Below are 21,755 nucleotides of genomic sequence, written 5' to 3'. Positions count from 1 at the left end.
TCATTGTTTTAATCTTATGTGGCTTAGAGAGATGAGAAGTGGAAAAAGAAATAACAGGATGGAGAATTGCCTGGGAAAGGTTGGCAAACATGAAGGGTTGTCTTGCACTGTTGGTGCTTTTGGGGTTTAATGGGTGCTGGAGTTAGCAGTATCAGCTGTCTTCCTATTAGCTTTATTTTGCTTGTATTCTCTCTGCAGTACAATAAAAGGCATTGATTGTGTTGCCTGTGTCCCAGGAGACTGCAGGCCAGCCTTGAGCAATGAACTGGTATCGCCCTTTCCATCTGCTCTCCTATCATCAGCAGGAAAATTATGCTGTGTCTTTGCCTGTCTTCATAGGACCCTCAGAATTACAGTAATGGGGTCCTTGTTGGTGGGGGCTTGTCTACTCTCTTCTTTTGTTAAGCATGAGTGGTGCCCTTCAGAAATGTTTTGTGACACATTGCTTCTCTTTTCCAAATGGGATTTTGGTAAAGTCCTTGGGTTTTATCAGTAGGCCTTCTGTTTATAATAGTTCAAGTTTGGTTTTACCTCCTGCTGATTTCTTAAAACTATGTTTGTACAACTGGCTGGCTTCTTGTTATTTCTCACGAAGTGCCTTGCTAAAAAGACAATATTGCAGTAGCATGCAGTGTCTTTGGCTTGAGACCTAGAGCATGTTGTTCAGAGCTCACATAAAACTGTATTGTTCTAACTGGCTGCTGGTATGATATTTTGGGAGTAATTGTACTTACAATGCTACTACACAGTTAGCTTTGAAATCCTGAAATACTGTTGTGGAGTAAGCATCTGGTAGTATGTAGCAATTACCCACAGCTCGAATGCCTTATTTAAAGTAGGAGACAATATGAGGGACCACTCCCATGACACCTGAAGAACATCAGCTATTCGGGTGCCCTAGGTTTTAGTGCTGTTGGCAGCAGAGCTCTTCACAGCTGCTTGTTCTAGCTCTCTAGATATAAACCTGTATAAGTTGTCAATGCAACTGTGCTTTAACTTTCACTTCTTCAAAGTGCACAGTGCTGTGATAAATGCATTAATTAAGCAGCAGTAGAATCTGCCTTCAACTGTGCAAAAAAATCCTGCCTGTGTGAAGGCTGGTTAAGACCTTGAAGATTAAAAAACAAAAAAACCAAATAAACAACCCCCCCAACAACAAAACCCAAACCCACTGACCTTATAAGCTTGAGTTGGAAAGGTAGACTAACTTATTCTAGATGTGAGGGTCATGGCAATTCACACAAATCATTAATTTGCCGTATCTTTCATATTTTCTATAGGGTTTGAGTAGTGATCTTCTCTTGTTTTTGCTATTTAGAGTGCATTAATAGAGTTTTACTCTAGCAGGCTTTTAAAAGTTGTGCATTGTCACTTAAACTCCTATTTTCTAACTTGTTGGATCTGTTTGTTGTGTGTCATGTTAGATGAGGCTTTTCACTGAACAGCTGATGATTACATTTCTTGTAATGTTGGAATTTCTTCTTAGCCTTGCCACAATGAAGGAAAACATGCTTGGAAAGTAAAATTTATGTTTTCTGATTAGTTAACTGAAGAGTGGCAGTCATATCCTAAGCCAAATTCACCCAGGTTATAATTAAGTGATGGAAATTTTATCATTTTTAAGATGCCTGTATTTACAGTAGTCTTTTGGGGAGAAAGGTTCTGGATATTTCTGTAGGCTCTAGACTTCCTTTTGTATTACCGTCTATAAAGCTTCTTGTGAACCTTCTAAATTTTGTACCTTTTCTATTTTTATATTCCAGGCTGCAAGGACATTCTGTGTTACTGAAGGAAGGTGCTACTCTTTGTGGAGTGACTTATCATGTCAAGAACTGTATCATCCTGGATCTTAAGCTCAGCAAGAAACAGCATTGTTTTACAAGGAAAAGGACGTCTGTACTCCATCTGTGTCCCAAACAGAAACAAGATAAAATGGAAGCTTGTTTTCTCCAAAACGCATCTCTACCCTGCTGGGAACTGCAGTTTAGACAATACTTTCTCCTTAAAAAAAGCATTTCGACACACTTCCACTGAAGAAGAACAATTCTCTTTCCAGTTGTCTCCATCACAAATCAACGATATACTCAGAGCAGGTGAACTATCCCATAGAATACTGGATTTGAATGGTAAAAATGCAAATTCTGTGTTGAGGTTTGAAAGTAACCAGTTGGCATCCAACACCCCTGTTGAAGACCGCAGAAGTGCAGCCACCTGCTTGCAGACCAAAGGGATGATGTTTGGAGTCTTCGATGGTCATGCAGGTTCTGCGTGTGCCCAGGCAGTAAGTGAGAGACTGCTTCATTATATAGCGGTTTCTCTCATGTCTCGGCAAACCTTGGAAGAGATGGAGCTTGCTGCGGAGTGCTTGAAACCAGTTCCACCTATTCTGCAGTGGCACAAGCATCTAAATGATACAGAATATCAAGAAATAACTTCACAGTATTTTGAAAACCTCCGGGTTTACTGGCAACACTTGCTGGACCTGGATGCTGAGCCAGCATTTAGTTTAGAAGAAGCCATGATATGTGCATTCAAAAGGTTAGACTCAGACATATCGTTGGAAGTTCAGGCTCCTCAGGAAAAGGAACTGATGAGAAATATTGCCCTTCAAGTAGCTTTTTCTGGTGCAACAGCCTGTGTAGCTCACATTGATGGTGTTCACTTACATGTTGCAAATACTGGTGACTGCAGAGCAATTTTAGGGGTTCATGAAGAAGATGGAACATGGTCTACTCTCCCTCTAACTCGAGACCACAATGCCTTCAATGAATTTGAGATCAGAAGACTGAAGAGAGAGCATCCTAGATCTGAGGAGAAAACGCTATTTGTGAATGACAGATTACTTGGAATTCTCATACCATCTAGAGCTTTTGGAGATGTGCAATTAAAATGGAGTAAAGAGTTGCAACACAGCGTTCTGGAGAATAGCTGTGATGTTGAGGCTTTAAATATTTATCAGTATGTTCCTCCAAGCTACCATACACCTCCTTATTTAACTGCAGAGCCTGAAGTCACATACCACAAATTAAGAGGCAAGGATAAATTTCTAGTTATTGCTTCGGATGGTCTATGGGAGATGCTAAGTAATGAGAAGGTTGTAGAACTTGTTGCCGGACACCTTACAGAGCTTAATGTGCAGAAACCACAACTGGCTTTTGAGAAACCAGTTAATTTGGGTTATATGCACAGCTTGTTACTTCAGAGGAAAAACAGAGGCGTTGCCTCACTTGACCAAAATGTAGCTACTCATTTAATACGGCATGCAATTGGAAGTAACGAGTATGGGGAGGTGGATCAAGAGAAACTTACTGCGATGCTGACACTGCCTGAAGACCTTGCAAGAATGTACAGAGATGATATCACAGTTACTGTGATCTATTTTAATTCAGAAACAATTGAAAATTACCACAGAAACAATGAATAGAGACTTGCACTGCTGCTATTCTGTACCACTAGCCAGCTTTGATACTGAAACCATTATTGTTTTTTCTCTGATAGTCAAGCTGTTCCTAGTGTTATGGTCTGGAAGTTCCTAAATCATTTGATTACTTACTAGTCTTGAAAATAACTTTATATAAGCAAGTTTGGTGAAAGTTGTCTGAGTTTCCAGATCTGTACGCAACGAAGAATAATGTCTTGATAAATGTTCACTGAAATGTAACTGAACTAATGAATGCTGACCCAGTTCTGATTCTATGGGAACTACTGGTAAAACTTTCCAAATGAACAAACAGGACAAATTTCTCTGAGACTGATGCGATTTAATAGAGAGATGGATAATACCTGTAGCTGCATGGAGTGTAGGAAAGGCTCCACTCTTATGGAAAGTGAGTAGCACCCTATTGAAGCACTGGAATTGAATTAAATAAACAAACTACCAAACCTTTATTTGATGTAACAGTGTCAAATACTTTAACAAATTGCCTTGTATATGTGAAGATAGCACTTTAGAAAGCTGTTCAAACCCCTCTGGAGTTGTCAGATGTTTTTTTCTCAATACTTTTTTTTTTTTTAAGCTAGGAATCAAAGTAATATTTTCTTCTGAAATTATTTTCAAATGTGAATGCATGTTCTCTTAACTATGTGTGGACTTGAGTGACAGCTTTCAGTTCAAACACACATGAGGGACTTCATGGTTCTCTATGCAGGAATTAACAATGCTAGCCTTAAGCATTTAAGCGTCTAAGTTGCTTAGAAATTATACCCTTTTGTTAAGTATTTTTCTGTGAAGTGCTGTGCATCAAATCCACCAACAATAATTTAATGGAAGTTTGACAGATCCAGAAGTTCAAAAATTCATCTAAATGTAAATACAGGAAAAGAGGTCACGTTTCAGATTTGACTTAGTAGCAAGAAATAACAGTGCTGATATTTCACCAAAATATGTTTAATCTTTATTTTACTCTTATTGTTGCCTATGGATGTCAGGTTTTACTTATAGGTGGGGAGTTATTTTCTCTAATGAATGTATGTTCTCATCTCTGAACATATACTTTTGTGTGTTTTAGAGTGGTTTTTCTTTATACTCTCTAACGTGCCAATCTAAGCTTGCAAATTAGCTCTATTTTCTTAAATTTCACATATGGTGTTTTCTAGTGATTCTTTTCCTTGTTTAAGTACAGCAGTAACTGTTGCTTACATGAATGTGCGTACTGGGAATATAGTTCTGTTTACTGCTGTTGCTACGAAGAACTTGTGTGGGTACAGCAGAGCAGATAAAAATATTGCTTTTCCTGAATTTCATTATCCATCTGCAGTTTAGTAGATGAAAAAGTATTTAATTTTTTTTCTCAAGATCTTAAGTAGATGAGATCTTGAGGCATGAACCAGTAGCAATTGTGGATTTGGGGCTTTTTTTAAAATACTTTTCCTCCAGATAAAAATTCTCAGTGCTTTTTTCAGGCATTTAAATAACATGTCTTGAAGACTGATTAGAAGGAAATTGTTAATAGATATGTTAAAAAAAAAATATTAATGCTTTTGAATATTCAGAATTGGCCTGTAATTCAGTGCTACAGTTGCAGTCACCAAATGCATCGTTAAGAACCCTCTGTTCTGGAAGAGCAGTTTACCCTGTAAGTTGTTTCATCTGGTACACAGTGCAGCACATCCAGCAACTCAACCTGGAGGCTGCTAACCTTGTTTTTCAGATAAAACGAGTAGATCTATTCCCCTTGATATCAACAAAACAGGATTAGCTCAAGAAATCTGACACTTAGATCTTGATGACAGGGACTGCAGGAAGACTTCAGGTACATGCAAGATGTCACAGAGGTTGCTGCAGTCCTTGTTGCCTGGGTTTAAAGTGTGCCCTCATCCATGAGGCTGGTCCTGTGCAAACTGAGATTCCATCTGCTAGAAAAAGGTCAATGATGAAGGCTTGGCCCGTGTTAACAGCAGGAGGGGTGTGTTTTGCCTCCAAGGGTGAGGAGCGGAGAGCTCTTCAGCAGTGTTCCTGAGCCCTTTTGCCTTTGAGTGGGCTTTTACAAATCCTTTTGTGTGATTAGTTACATGCATCATTGCTTGAAATTTAGACATTTAGCAGTAAAAGAATGCATTTCTAGACTACCTCTTAATAGAGAAATTAGCTGGAGGAACAAAGGGGCTAAACCTTATTAGAGCTGATATGAAGTGATACATTTTATGAAGATAATCTAGAAAACCTTTGATATAGAGCAAACCTGCAACTGCAAAAGAAATATAGCAAACCTGCTAAATACATAGTAATAAAATAAAAATAACTGTTTTGTCTTTTTCACCACCCAGTGATGAAATCTGAGTCATTTTAAAAGAGTGATTGTGGCACTATGTCATCTAAGTGTTACTCCTGGATACGATATTGTATGTAGGTTGTTGTAACTGCAAATCGATAATGATTGTTTTGGGGAACGTGTGTGACAGTAAGAAAGGTACCCTTAGTAATTTAATGTTAGTTTTGCTCAGTTTAACATGTAATACTATAATTATCCTACAGTGGAAGAGGGTAACATTAAACTAGTTAGAGGTTTGTTGGGGTCATGGCTTTCGCTGCGTGCTCCTTGAAATTGGTTACAGGCCAATGAAACCAAACTATTCATACTTGTGGTAAGGAAAATAATGATTCTACCTGTTTGAATTGGATCGTAGATGTTTTCCTCTCTAACTACAAACACAGCTAATAGGCATTAATGAAAGTAGTGTTTTGTGACTTGGAAAATCAATGCTTAAATGAGTGAATTAAATGCATTAGTCTGCTCCTGCAAGCACAGTGATGTAAAGATTTGATAGCACACTTAGATGCAGGTTCTGCAATATTGCAAATACGTTGGAATAAACATCTTTGCAGACAGTGTATCTGGTTTAGTTTAGATAGTTCTGCTTTGCATTTGTGTTTTGTGCATTTTTTAATTTCCATAGTGGTTCAGAGAAGCAACAGTCAAAATCACAGTCACTCAAACTCTGTGTCTCAAAATGTGGTATTATGGGCATTATGACTTTTAAGTAAAATATCTGAGGTTAAGCACTAATTTAAATAATAGAAAAAAATATTATTTTTTTCCCTAAAACTTAAACTTTCAGTTGAAATACAACTTTGCCACTTCTTGTTGTGTTTTTTGTTTGTTGTTTTGTTTTTGTTTTGTTTTCCTCCAGAACTCTTTTTCCATGTTCCTAAATTACGATGCTTATTTAAATTTAAGTATTCAGGGCTCCATAATGTATTTGGAGTCTGGGGGCAGGGGGGTGGAGAGGTGTTTGCTTTTGGTGGTTTTTTGTTGTTTTGTTTGTTTGTTTGTTTTGTAACGTCATTCTAAACAGTGAGGGGGAATCACTGTAAGTAAAAATATTCATTTAACACTTAAACCTAATCTTTATTAAGTGGATGAAAGAAGTAATGTTTTGGTTGCCGTACTGGAATCTGACTGACATTCTTTCTGCTAAATACTCATATGAAAAGATGCTACATTCCAGGTCAGAAATCATAAATGTTCAAGCTGGTGTAAAAGTAAATAGTCGGAGTAGGTGTTGTAAGTTTTCTAAAGTGTTTGTAGCTCTGTGGTTTTCCCACAATGGAAATAACCATTAAGATGTAAAAGTAAGGACATCTTGATAGTAGTGAGGTTCCACTAAATTATCTAGTCAGCAGAGGGAGCACTAGTTCTCTGGCCAAAGTATCCAAAATGTGCTTTAGTTAATTTGAAAATCTACATGAAAATATTTTAATTTGATAGGCTCACATGCACATATGTAACATTCATATCAAGTGTGTGTTGTAGCTGTCTTAAAATAATGCAAAAATCCCTACAAATGCAACATCTATAGAAATACTGATTAAATCCTTGAATTACAAGAGGCCAGTAGCAAGACAAGCATTCATGTACTTAGGCTTAACTTTATCTATATTAATTATAAGTGTTTGTATTTTTTTGGGGGGGGGAAGGTGTGATATTAAGATAGAAGATAATTATTTGGGACAGATTTATTTATTTATTTATTTTAAAAGAAGGTATCTGTCTAAACTTTGAGGAAGAGTTTTTTGGTATTGTTTTAATTGAACAGAGGCTCTGTTCAGAGATATAATTGTAGTAAGAACTGAAAGAGAACTGTGCACACCTTGTGGGGTGTTGTGTGCTCTTCACTACCACAGGCTTAATGCTTCAGCAGAGAAGTAAGACTGAGGCATGTGTTCCCCATGGGGTTACAAAGCACGGGTATGACATGAAAAAGTTTTTCCTTCCTTATATCTGCTCGGAGAGGTTAACCATCAAAGTAGTATTATTGTCAAATAGAACATTTGGAATTTTACTATATCTTTGTCTTTATCCTGAAGAACTGGTTCAAACTGCTACGGTCAGATCTCTCCCCAGTTGTCAGTCAGGTACAAGTCTTGTTTCTTATTGCATGGGGTTAAGTGCTGCTTAGAGACGTTACAGCCCATTGGCCTGCGCTGCAGCACCTGCTGACAAGTGGTGGATGTCTGCTGGAGTTGGGCTTTGAGCCTGTGCTCTCGAGACTCCTGGAATGCTTTGACTGAAGGTTGTTAACAGCTCAAAGGGAAGAGGTGACTGGGAGCCAAGGAATTGCAGAAAGGAAGCAGAGTTATGGTTTCTATTTGAGTTAAGAAAACTTAACTGGGCAATTTTAATTTCTTAAAGAGAAAAAAAAAAAACCTTTTTGCCTTATGGTGAGCTTTTTTGAATTAGAAACAATGCAGGGGGTAAAATGTGGTCAATGAGCAAGCAATGCTTAACAAGGTACTGGAATCATAGGCAGCAGATAAGTGGGTCACAAAGTGTACTTCTCCTGCCTCCCTGCTGAAAGTTTGGAGCCAGTCCTACAGCAACTTGTTCCAGAGCGGGTTGGTTAGTTCAGACCGTACTTCTCTCAGATGGTGGTGGCAGGAGCTGTTCCTGGCTGTGGCTGCTGGAAGGGCACTTTGTTGTCAGCTCAGGGCGGTTCTGGGCTCTGATGGTGAAGCCTTTGACATGCTCTTTTCTATTTTTGTTCAGCGTGCTTGCTTTGTGCTCTCTGAAATGGTCTTCATAACGCTGAGATGGCTCTTGCATTGCTACGTCATGTTCTGCAGTTCTGTGGCGTTTTTCTTAACAGAAAGGATTTCAATTTTAGTGCTTTACTGAATAATCTTTGATTTTTGTACCTGCAGAGCCGAGGTTGGCCAGAAGATGTCATCTGGGTTTTGCAAAAGGAGGTCGGTGTTATGAATTCTGTCTCTCTTTCCTATTATAGATACATGTTCATAACAGAAATTTCAGGTGCTATTGAAAAATGGAGGAGAAAACCCCCACCACCAATCACCTACACACATCTTTAAAATTGTATATGATTTATTAGTACTTCCAACTTATGAATTGGGTAACCGGAGCAAGAGTTTGATTCTTTGCCAAAACCAAGTTTTAATGGCCCATGTACCCTAAGTGGTAAATCTTTGTGGGTAAGTCTCCTTGTCCTGGCACTGCTGGGTTCACAGACATGCAAGTGAGGCCACGAGGCACTTGTCTGAATTTCCTGAAGAGTCTTCAATAGCACAAGAATTGCACAGTTGCCTTCTTAGCTGAGGAAGTCTTTTCCCAGCCATTACCTGTGTCTGGCTCCTGCTGTCGTGCAGCTCAGAAGCTGCAGGTGGTCACAGCTGCCCCATGGCTACACTGTGGCTTAGGTGAGGGTGTTTTGGTTTGGACAAATGTCTAATCTGGAAATCACATTGAAATGTTCCTGGAGGAACTTGCTACTGTGAGGAGCCTGAGATCTGCTGTTCAGTGTAGGTGTTCATAGATCTTGGTTCAAATTCATAGTTAGCTGGAATTCTTAAATGAGATGAGGGTCCGAGAAATAAATCAGTGTTTGGTTTGTTTTGCGGTTGAGAGGTTTTGCCTCTTTTCCTGTTTTTAAAATTCTTGCGTTTATCTGCAGTTCTTTCTTCTGAACAAAGTTGCCTGCACTGGACGCAGCTTAAACAAAACTTGCATCTATTGCGTATTCTTGTTGTTGCTCTTTTCATGTCCCAACACTCCTTAAGAAACGTACTGCTTGCCAGTGGTTTTCTTTGCTGTGGTATCCCCTCTGAATTCCCGAAGCATGTACATAGGACCTTTCTCTCCTTTGCACAGCTGTGTTTATGAATAAGAGATAATTGCTGTATTTTTAAAATAATGATAATAGTAGACAGTAAATTCCCGAAGGACCCTGATCTTTTTTTCAAAAAATGTGCCTAACACGGTTGAAAAGGTTAGTTATTTTTATTATGCCTATGCGTAAAGTAAGCTCTGTATGTTTGAAATATTTGGCTACAGTAGAACAGATTGCACTGGTCAATAATCTGAAAGTTTCTCTGTGGTGACATGATGAAGAAAAGAGTATAGAACTTCTTGGGAAAAATAAAAGCAGAACAACAAAACTGACAAACCAAAACAAAATCCCACAAACAGACAAACCCAGGGTGACATTGCTGCCCTTTTATGTACGTTACAAAAAGAAAAATGGGACTCAGTTTCATTTTGAATTCAATGTCTGCCTGGCTTTCCAAGCACCTGACCCAGAAGTAGGCACACCTGGTTATCCTTATTTCCTTTTCTGGAGTGCTGGGTAATTTTTTAAATGTGTGTGCATGATTGTTTTTTTCCTCTTCCAGTCTGGCTTCTAGAGGCATTCTAGTGTCATTTTCAGTGAATGCTGCTAATAAATATTTCTACCTTATTCACCTGCCAACTCATCTTTTATTCATCCTGCTGATGAAAACCATCTCCTGTGAAACCTCTGTTGCTGAAAGAGTTCAAAAACTTTCCCATTACAGATGTAACAGATCCTTTTCACCTTAGTGTAAGAATTTTCTGTTACTTTGTTACACATTTTAAAAAATAAATTAGGAATTGTAAGGTTCTGTTGTTTAACTAGGGCAACAGAAATAATGCAACCTAGTAAACGTAGCAACAGGTGAACTTGAACTTTATATTCTTATTGCAACAAGCCAGTAGAGCTTTCTTAGTAGAGCTGAAATTGCTAATTTATGCAAACTATTGGTAGCAGAATCCCAGCTTAATTGCTGATACCTCTCTGTTAAAAACTAGCAAATGACAGCTGTGATCAAACAGCTATTGTAAAAACTGTGAATTATTGCAGGAGTTTACATATCTAGATAAAAATGTAACAATTACTAAATGCGTTTGAAACAGGTTGTAGTATTCACCAGACCAACTGATTTATGCAGCTCTATATATTACATATATGTGTATCTAAACCCCATTTGATCTGCCGATGAAAAGCGAGAACTGTAGGCAAGCTAGTATCCTAGACTGTCATGAGTACAAGGATTTTACTGCTTTAAATGCATCTTCGTAATAGGAAAACATGATTTTTATGCTTTGTGAAGAGAAAGGAGAGGTATGAATGTACACCCAGTTAAACTATTGTTTTTTTCTAAAGAGGTTTTCTGTGCTTGATTAGGTGAAATCTTAGCTACTTTGAGCCTATCACCCTAGAGGCATAACTGTGTGTTTCTGCCACGTTCTTCAGGAGCATGTCAAAGCTTGGCTTTGATTTTCAAGATGGTGTTGAATTAAAACATGCCAGTGATGGGGGCGTTGCCTCTGAAGTCAGGGCTCTTGAGGCCCTGGTCAATGGGAGCTCCACCCTCTGAGCTGTGGCAGTGGATGAAACCGGTAGAGTAGAAAATAAACAAATGTCCACCTCTAAAAAAAGCGTGAGATTTTGGATTCCCTGGCCTGGAGTAGAAAATGAACTGTTGTGCTCTCCCTTGAGACCACGTAAGATTTCACTGCCACAACATCCTGCGACTCTGTTCAGAGCCAATTGACCTCTACTTGAAAAACCTGGAAGAAGACCGTGAAACTCCTGGATGTTTACATTCAAACTGCAAAAGAGACGGTTTAGATGTGCAATACCCATGACTCCAGTTATAGGTCTATATGCTTATGGCCATACAAAAGTATTTTAGCTATTGTGTATTTTTGTTTATTGCTGACCAGTACTTGAACTTTCCTTTTTTTTGGTAGCAGAAATAGATCAATAATCAATTAATAACCTATTCAAGCCCAAATTTCTATTCATCCTCACTCTCCAAATGAGGTATTTCCATTGTTCATTATTATGTGTCACTTCCATTTCAACCCTGAACTCATAAATCATAAATGAGCTTGAAGTATTCATTTCCCTCTTTCAGCAGTACCTTTATCTAGTATTTGCTGACATGGCTCATTATAACTTATTTTTGAGCACAGTCAGACCTTGTTTTCTGAACAAATGAATTCATTGTTGGAAAGGACTCTATAAATAGAATTTACGGGCCACCAAAATGAGAAATTCTATCTCGTTAGTATCTCAGCTGGAACAATGTGATCTGATATACAGAAGTTTTGAGCTGATGAAATGCAAGCGAAGACTGAGATAATTGGTTCTAAACCTTTAAATTACAAATGGGCTATTTTTGTATTACTGTTGAGAGTGATAGAAACCATCTGGAAAATAGATTTGAGGCAGCATATATTGTAAGGAGAGAAAGGAGAAAAGACTAGGGCAGTTAAGAAAATGTATGGAGTGTTTACAGTGGGCTAAAAAATGACTTCTGGTATTCTGAGCTGTCTTCTTCAGGTGAGACTTGTACAGAATTACAATCCTATTAACCTCTGCCTGTCTTCCTCGTGTGTAAGAGGCAGATAAGTCTCCTCTATCAACACTTGGTGCTGAAGTAGTGAAGTAAATTTATGGATATGTGACTCTATTTCAATATCTCAAGTAGGATTACTAATGGAAAATGCATGAATCCTCTAAGCTATCTAGTCTCATGGAAGACAAAGGCTTACTGCATCAGCCCAGAAATATGTCCTGTGGGAACAGCCTGGGTAACTGTGTGCACATTCTGCTCTCAATAAGTGTCTGGCATAAGGTGCCTTCTAGAAGTTGAAATTCTGGTGTTGGGGCATGCATGAAGACTTTGCCCTAATTCTTCCCTTACTGGCAGGCTTCAAACATGTCAGGATGCCAAACTAAGTCAGTTTTATTATCATGAAATAATAACCTAACTAATGTCTTTACTTCCTCTTTCCTTACTGAGAAATAAAGCACAGTGTGCAGAGTGAAGACCCTGTAATCTTAAGGCACAGCAAGTCACTGAGGGGGAGCTGTAGACCATTTTTCCAGGGTATGTACATTTGCTTTTTAAGAATTACATTAGCTCACTGTTTTCTATTGCCTTCCTAAGACATCTTAACTTTAGCTTTTTTACTGTGTACTGAAACCAGGTGAGTTCATGTGTTGCCTCTAGAACCAACAGCTTACAGGAGAAGCTAATGGCATGAAATTCTTTATAACTTGTATAGTTAAAATTATTGTGCTTTAAATAATGGTCTGTGAAATCTGAGTGAGATAAAACCCATGCAGGTAAGGGATGGGATCTTTGAGTGGCAGCTTTGGTAATCTGAAAGTCAGGGAAAATCAGCTGTTAAGAATCATTTCACAGTTATGGAAGTGTGCAGCTTGGAAACTCTTGTCATGGTTGTCCTGCTGTCCCCTATATGCAATGTGCAAGAAAGTACAGGCACTGTAAATACCTAAAAAGGAATAAAGAGTAGAAAGGGAAACTGAAGAAGTAAGAAAATTTGCTGAAATCAGGTCATCCTATGTTGGAGAAGTTCCTTTTCCCTAGGATTTCTGTAACAGACTCAGACGTGAAATTCTTCTAAAATCAGTAATTTATTTGCAAGATATAGTGTAGAGCAGCATGAGGTTGGTACCTCCTGAAGAGGGACCCCCAGTGGAAAAAACCTTGGATAATTATAGCCTCCCAATCCAAGCCCCCACTCCCTGTGAGTCACTCTGGGCCAACTGCAAAATTAGAGTCGGAGGTCTCCCTTTTTCTTCATTGGATCTCTTCATTTTCATCAGGTGGGCTGTCAAAGTTCTGACCTTCAGTTGCTATTTTGCACTCGCAGCTGGAGAAAATAAGTTATTGACAACAGCCCAAACATTTTTCTGTAAGACACTGTTCTGTTCCTTCACTTGTCTCCAGGGATGCAGATCCCCTTATCTTCCAGCTTGAAGACTCCAAAGCCTTTTTTGCTTAACAAAACAGAAAGGACAAAGGTTCACAGCTTGCAGAAGTTATGCTAGGAAAATTCTCTATAAGCAGTTTCTAAACAAGTTCTGTAAGAAGCAGTATACCAATAATTCAATAAGCTAATGGCAGTCTATTCCCTAACGTCTTACAGGCGTACAGAATGTGGGAGGACTGACAGTGGGCTGTCCCCTGCTGCTCCGTCACAGCTCTGAGCTCAGACTCTGCCGCATGGCACGGACAGGCCTTACCAAGGTCTTGCTTCCTTTTCCTGAGTATGGAATAATGACATTTCTTTGACATAAGGTATTTTCTTGCTCACATCCAGAACTGCAAAATTAATCTAGTTATACCAAGAACTTGATCTTTTGAGAGGACCATTTAAAGAGATAGTTTTAACTTTGAAAAATTGTATTGACTACAAATGCTTTATTGAAATAAAACAACACTTGACATTTGTATCCGAAAGATTAAGACTGCTGTGTTGAGAGTAATGCGTTAAGAAGTGGTGATAATGGCAGGGCATGTGATTAATTTTTCCAGTGCTTTTTTTCATGTCTTTTGGGTGATTAGGGTGATCACTGAGCTTATGGAAAGAACTGAGTGTTTTTGTAGACTCACTCACACGAACTTAACGGGAAGGACATGTGAAGTGTCCGAAATTACAGCTGGATTTTGTGTTTGTGACTTGACAAGCTGCCTTTTCTTACACAATGCAGAGTTATTAGAGAAACACAAAGCATTGTCTGTCTCGGTATTCATAGCCTGCATGGCTTATAGGATTTAATAGAATATGGGATGCTCTCTCACCAGCAATTTAAATCCCTGACCACTCTCAGCGATGCTGGAGAGCATGCAGTACAGCACAGAGCTACCTGAGCTGACTCCAGAGCTAGATAGTAGTAATTTGGCACTTTGCAGGATTAATTTGCCTCACTAAAAGAGGCAAATTCGCTTGGATACTCAGAGTCGACTGCAGCTGCACAATGTGTAGTATATGTTTGTACATCCTCTTCTCTGCTTGCTAAGCTGTAGATGCATGTTGTTGCTCTGGAGCTGCTATTGATAGCACAGTGCTGCTGTCATGGATGGGACTGGAACGTGGAGCTGTGGTTTAGATGGAAGCCAGTTCTTAGACCTAAAGGCAAGGCTGACACTTAACTCACTCTATTTAAAGTCTCTGCAAGTGGTTCTATATAACTGACAGATAACTATAAGAAGTCTCTTTTCCAGTAAGCAAGAACAGGGATTAAGAAAAAAAAAAAAAAAGGAAGTCATGTTCTTATTCTGTTTAATCTTAATTTAAATGACAAGAATGAATGCATTAAACCTGTCGTCTCTTCTTGTTCTTGTCATTTCTATTGGTAATACATGTAACCTCAAAGTGATGTCTCCTCCTGCATTTTAAAAATCATTCACTTCCCTACAAAAGGAAATGTCTGATGTAGCTGTGTAGATATATTTCTTTGACTAAACATTTTGTGGCAAAATTAGAGCTATTAGACAAGGTAATGAGTGCATTCAGAAGCCAGAAGAAGGAGAACTAAGGCTCAAAGATCGCTGTATCCTCCTTTAAGTTGTGTCTTGTTACAAGTGTTTGTCTGTTTTCCAAAAACTAAAGAAAACGCCCAAGCTCCATGAAAGGAAATACTATCCTCTCAAAAAATGGGCAGTCTGTCTATGCCGATTTTTAGTGTTGGTGAAGCTCAGAGGACTCAGACTGTAGCAAAACCTGCATAGTTCAGGACTACCATGCTCACATTTAGCTGTTTTGCTGTAGTATCTGAGCTGAAAGCATAACTAAATTTTAAAAATCTGTTTTGTTTTTAGATTAAATTAGTGATCTTAATTATACTAGGGGTAGGGTAAGCCAGGGTGGATTCAGGAAAACAAAGTAACAGAAAATTGTGTGCTGATCTGAAAAAAAAAAAAATGCTATGCTCATTTAAAAATTTCTGAAGTATTTTTTGCATGCTGGTCTTTTTCCTTTAGTCTCTGTGGATTTGTAAACCTTATGTTCCTTCTTGCAAAGGGTGTGTTGATTTACATTGTATACAATGCTTATGAAAGCATGAGGTTAAAAATAATGTATTGCCTAATTTTTTTTAAGGTATATGCTCTAGATACTCATTTTGTTAAGACTTGCACTTATGTGAGGAAAGGGTTTATTTGATAGAGTGCGAAAAAAATCACGAAGTACAAAACTTTAGCAAGCAATGCTAAATTGGGATTATTAAACATGAGAGTCTTAATGGTGTATCTTGCCTTCTTATGTTAACAAATTAAATATAATAATGCACATCTTTAAAATAGATATACTGTGCTCATGGTCACTGTTTCTGGTCAGAGCTGCCCATCATCATTACTTCACTAAGCAGTTCTATGAATAGATGTTGACCTGCCCTTTTAGTCAGCAGCAGCCAATATAGGATGGCACCATCAACTCATTCCATGTTTAACTGGATACTGACAGACGAGCAAATAAAAATTCAGATATAATAAGAGACTGTTTACAAATGTTGTTGTTTTAAACTAGGCCCTTTTGCTTTGGGAAAATGCCTTGTTAACAGGTGTGATCCTGTGTAGTCCAGGTGAGAGCTCAGTACTCTCCCAATGTACAAGAAGCACTGTATCCTTGGAGTTGGCTGATTTCAAAAGCCTGAATTTCCAAGCCATACAGAAAAAAGGGTGGTGCACATCAGACAGATACTGAGATTTGGTCACTGAACCCAAACTCCAGTTATTTCTTAACCATATTCGGCCAGGCAATTGTTAACACAGACAAGCTAGGGAGCCAGTTTTAAGAAGGTGTTACATTTCATGGTCTTAAATCTTTCAAAGATGATGATTCACAACCTTTATTCATTAATGGGCATCCGATTCATCATTGGTTATAGTGGAAATAGATTTTTATATTGCAGTATAATTGTTCATACTGCTTTATAAAGACTGTGCAATTATTCCTATTATTGGTGTCTATTTGGAGGATTTACAGCTTGTCTGTAAAACTTTCAACCTGCCAAGCTATAGCATTAGAGCAATCTCTAGCAGGAAGTGATTTGAAGTGGTCATTTTTAAATTATGAAAAGGTTTTTCTTTAAAAAAAAAAGTTTCAAAGCATTCACAACCTTTTCAGTAGCACATAGAACTCTAATTTTCATGTAAAGATGAAGAAATGCAGTAATTTTCTGTTAGTTTAGCTAAAAGGAAATGTTTTATAGTCACAGGTTCTACAGGCTCACATACTGATTTTCACAGGATAAAAACTGCAATATTTACAAGTAATCAACAAAATATTACAGGGAAATAAACCCTGCAGTTATTTTATTTTTTTCCTTAAGGAAAGGATGAGAAACCTCTAATTTTTTAGGAAATGGTGAGTCAGAACATTTGCCAGCACTTTTTAAAGTTATATGGCTTTTGTCAGGAACAGCTTAGGTGAAATGAAGTATTAATTTTTAAAGCCTCAGTGTCTGTAACTTGAGCAGACTGATTCCGATTGAATCATGACAATACAGTGCCATTAGACTTTAAGGCCACGTTTGTTTCATCTGACCTTGTGAAGAAACTTGATACTTGTGTTGTTACGGGATTTGAAACATGCTGCTTCCTACACAGCAGAAATTTGGCTTATTCCTTATTGACAGCTTGCTTGTTTCATTCTCTTTATGAATGGTCACTAGCTGGAGGCTGACTTGTATTGCAATCGTATGGCACGGTGTTTTGTGTTGTGGGTTGTGTTTTGGTGTGTGGGTGGTGCTTGTTTGTTTGTTTGTTTTAATTATTTTTACTGTTGGTGCACGTTTTACCGAATTGCCTGGGATTTCCAGGGGTCCAGCACACTGCCAGGAGAGCTGGGCTGACTAATGGCACCAGATTGTGAATGTTCTTTGGTATCTCACAGAATCACAGAATGTCAGGGATTGGAAGGGACCTGGAAAGCTCATCCAGTGCAATCCCCCCATGGAGCAGGAACACCCAGATGAGGTTACACAGGAAGGTGTCCAGACGGGTTGGAATGTCTGCAGAGGAGGAGACTCCACAACCCCCCTGGGCAGCCTGGGCCAGGCTCTGCCACCCTCACTAGGAAGAAGGTTCTTCTCACATTTAAGTGGAACCTCTTGTGTTCCAGTTTGAACCCATTACCCCTTGTCCTATCATTGGTTGTCACCGAGAAGAGCCTGGCTCCATCCTCCTGACACTCACCCTTTAGATATGTGTAAACATGAATGAGGTCACCCCTCAGTCTCCTCTTGTCCAGCTCCAGAGCCCCAGCTCCCTCAGCCTTTCCTCACACAGGAGATGCTCCACTCCCTTCAGCATCTTTGTTGCCCTGCGCTGGACTCTCTCCAGCAGTTCCCTGTCCTGCTGGAACTGAGGGGCCACAACTGGACACAGTATTCCAGATGTGGTCTCAAGATTGAAGACATTGACTCATTTGGGGATACTTTTATTCCTAATAAGAAAAATAATAGGAAAAGCAAATCTGACACTTAGCACTTATTATTCCTGTAATTTGGTCCAAAATTCTTTGTTTAGCTTTCAGATAGTCTTTGGCAAGCAGTGACTGTTAGTTCTCCCTTACTGAACATGTCTAGTTCAGAGACAGGATGTCAGCAACTTTGCACAAGTTACCATGTGTTTGAACTGATGGAGTTTATGCCCATGACACTGTAAAGTAATTAGCTGAGAAAAGATCTATCCTGGCCACTAAGGCAGAAAGCTTTCCCTGTTATGAAATGATTATTAGAAATGTCTGTTCCTTCTTAGTTGCAACATATATAGGGAGTGGGTGAAAACATGACATTAAAACCTTGAGTTTTTATGGGTAAAAGTAAATCCATGACAAGCTTTCAGATACCCTGTCTTCAAGATCTGTTTCTGTCCAAAGGCCACACACTAAGGCTTAAAAAGGTACTGACTGTAAACTTCAAGAAAACGGAGGAGTCTTCAAGACAAATGATTCTTTGATGTACCTATGTGACTCTGATCTCACTTTTCAACTATAAAGTCTGTTCTTATACCACTGAGTATCTGAAGAAGGCTTTAACTAGCTGAATAAATGCTTCTATCAGCTAAGGATTATGGTCTCCAGCATTACGTCTGGTGTGGAAGCTTTATGTCTGTCACCTTCCCTAGGTTCTCTCTGAAGCTTCCATCTCTGACACTTAATCCTCAGATCCATAAACATTTGGGACACTTGATTTTTGTAATGTGTTTTTTTACAATTCTGACAACAAGTCTATTTTTATTTCACGTGTTTCCTTTTACTCTTCAGGGCTCGTTATTTTTTTTCTCATGATTATCATTCAAGTTTCTTAAGTAAAAAGTTCATTCAATATGAAGAAGGGCTGTTGGTTGGTTGGGGCTTTTTTGGTTTTGTTTTTTAAAGCACAAAACTGGGAGTAAAACTTTTCTATGAGCTATGTCCAGGAGATATAACTGATGAAAGTTATATTTACATGAACAGAAATCAACTGAAGACCTCTAAACATCCAAAATACTACTGAAACTCTTCACATTATTGCCCTCTTATTGCTGAAAACCCAACTAAAATACAGCGCTTTCCAACTTTGCACAGCTCCCACTACCTTAATGGTAGTTGTGAAAATGTAGTCTACGTACTTCTGACTTTATTTGCTTTTTCCACAATCCTTTACGCATTTATTTTTTCATATAAAAAGAGCTGAGTGATATGAGATGTTTTACCTTTTGTTATTGTCTTAAGAAATAGTAATTGCTGTCAAGATGAAAGTAGGGAGGGTGGGAAATGAAACAGGCTGTTTATATACAAAAATATATTTTAAGATCTCTTTTTATTGTTGTATTTCTTTGAATTGAGGAAAAAAATGCTCTCTTTTGGCACTGTTTCCTCTGAGGACTGTGAAATTTTTACAGGCAGAGTTAGAGAGTAACTGCAGCAGTGAATGAAACATGACTCTTTTCTACCACACTTGAGGCAAACAGAACTGATTGTATGTTTGTGTCTAGCCGGGGACTACAGAATGTGAAGATCTCAGATTTTAAATTGTACTTCTTGAGATGATTTGGCAGTTTGCATAGATTTGCTCTGATACTCTAGTATCACATACCGCTTATCAACTGCTTTCTTTCTGTGTTCCTTTACCTAGTGTTTCACCGCTGTAGAGGGAGCACAACAGGATTAATGAGATTATCTTTTCCAAGGCACTGGAAATGGCAAAGTAATAAGATGTACTAATACCACCTTTAACCTAAAGTACAAAGGATTTTAAACCTTAATTCTGTGATAGGTTTTGTTGTCATTATATTTCACTCAGAACTCAGTTTCAATCCAGCAGTTGTCCAGAAAAAGACAGGGAAATGGAACAAATAGATTATAATTTGTTTACAGTTTAGAAGGCATGTTTTCAGTTAAAAACAAAACTGAGTGTATAGAAACTTGTATTAACACACACTTGTCAAATAACTACACTGTACCGCTTACTCTGCCTCAGCAATTCCACTTGGTACTTTGGGTCTGCCAGGAGAAGAGGGGTGAAGTCTTAGCCAAGGACATGAGTTTAAGCATTTCACTTACTTGCTCAAAAGGGCTTTTGTCTGGTATCCGAGATTACCTCTGCTCTTCTGGTGAACTGAGGAGTATTGTCTGGGGCTGCTATTTTGAGTTTACTTGCACATCTTTCTGAAAAGACCAATGACGACATGCTTTTTGACACTTTGGAAATCTCTGTTGCTAATGGCTATACATCCGTGTCACTGGGAATTTTTCTTTATTGTAGCTGCATCTAAGTATTTCTATTCTGGAAGTTGGTGGGGGGGGAGTCTTTGCATGGAAAAGTACCAGTTAAAGTTCTATCTACTTCAGACAATAGTAGAAAGATACATTTGTCAATGATCATTTTTCATAATGATTTTCTTGCATATGTTTTCAAAATTGTAACTGAAAACCACTGAGATAGTATAAAACCTAGAATGACTCTGAGCAGAACGCATACTTTCATTTCAGTGTGAATTTCCTCTTACCCATATTTGCATTGACTTCACCATTTGAAGAAAAAAGCCAAATTCTCTACCATCATAAGTGTCTGAAATTCTATGTAAGTCCATAAATCATCTTATAGAAGGTCACCTTGCCCTCTTAAAGCAAGGATGACTTGAATAGACTCTATGCCTAATATAGACTATTTTTTAAACTAATTTTATGTTAAAAGGTTCCCATGTTTTTGAAAAACAAAGATATTTTTCTGCCTTCAATCTTGAGGACTGAAAGGGTTTTTTGATCTGTAGATAGTCTGGAAGTATCTCCTTCTGAGTATAAAAGTAGAAGTGCTTCAGTACTCTGAACCTGTTAACCAAGATTCCCAAAGAGTTCTTTAAAGACTCAAATTCATTAAGTCATATCCACAGTATGAAACAGCACTTGTTGTATGAAGTTTTAAGGTAGCTAACATCTGGGCTATGGGATATGTCCAAAGAGAATTCTGGTTCTGGAGTTACTTTCTGTACAGCACGTTTTGCCATCTCTACAGTAGAAGCAAAACTATGTCTTGCGTTTACAACACCAGGTTGTGGTGGTGTAACATAAAGGCACATTTCTGACTAACCATATCCAAAACTTGCCAGGTGAAGAGCAAGCATTGCAGTTCCTTCTAGACATGGAAAGGGGGTATTAATGAGACTGATCCACCCCAGAGAGCAGTGTTGGGACTGGAGGTGTATAAACACACAAGCAGTTTGTTCAGGTGGTGAAAAACAAGTTACAGAAACAGCATTCGGCTGTGTCCCCTTGGGCCACCTCTGTCACCCACTGCAAGAACAGATTCAGGCTATAGTGTAACCCAAACACCGGGCAGAATAGAGTAGAAATAGTAGCTGTTCAGATTTAAGACTCTCAAAATGTGGCTAGAATGCTCAAGCAACTGATCTAAATAGAACAATTCTGTTTTAGCGATGTGGCTGTATATGAAAGCAAAGTAGGTAGCTCATTTCATTACAATCAAAATGAAATGCAGCACCAATATTTATGTATCTGTTTTGCTAACTTTTTGTGCCTGTTCTGCATTTAATAGGCTGACAGCCTGTGTTTCAACAAATGTGTTTTAGAAGCAGGAATGTATTCCATTTTACAGTTCTGCTTAGGCAAAAGACAGATTGGCATCAGTCACCTTACACTTCTTTTTTCCCCAAGTATATGTAGGAAACAGAAGAG

General features: G+C 38.4%; 1 protein-coding gene across 1 annotated transcript; it reads left to right on the top strand.

Moving 5' to 3' along the window:
* Positions 1 to 1,822: 1,822 nt before the first annotated feature.
* On the top strand, positions 1,823 to 3,424 carry PDP2 (pyruvate dehydrogenase phosphatase catalytic subunit 2; the record flags this gene model as incomplete). Its single annotated transcript, XM_080351777.1, has 1 exon — positions 1,823 to 3,424. The coding sequence occupies one exon, from the start codon at positions 1,823 to 1,825 to the stop codon at positions 3,422 to 3,424; it is 1,602 nt and encodes a 533-aa protein (XP_080207903.1).
* Positions 3,425 to 21,755: the final 18,331 nt, after the last annotated feature.

This window comes from Nesoenas mayeri (genome assembly GCF_963082525.1).
Source record: "Nesoenas mayeri genome assembly, chromosome: 12".
Lineage (NCBI taxonomy): Eukaryota > Metazoa > Chordata > Aves > Columbiformes > Columbidae > Nesoenas > Nesoenas mayeri.
Note: the sequence above shows the minus strand (reverse complement) of the source record. Positions and strands in the feature narration are given on the sequence as shown.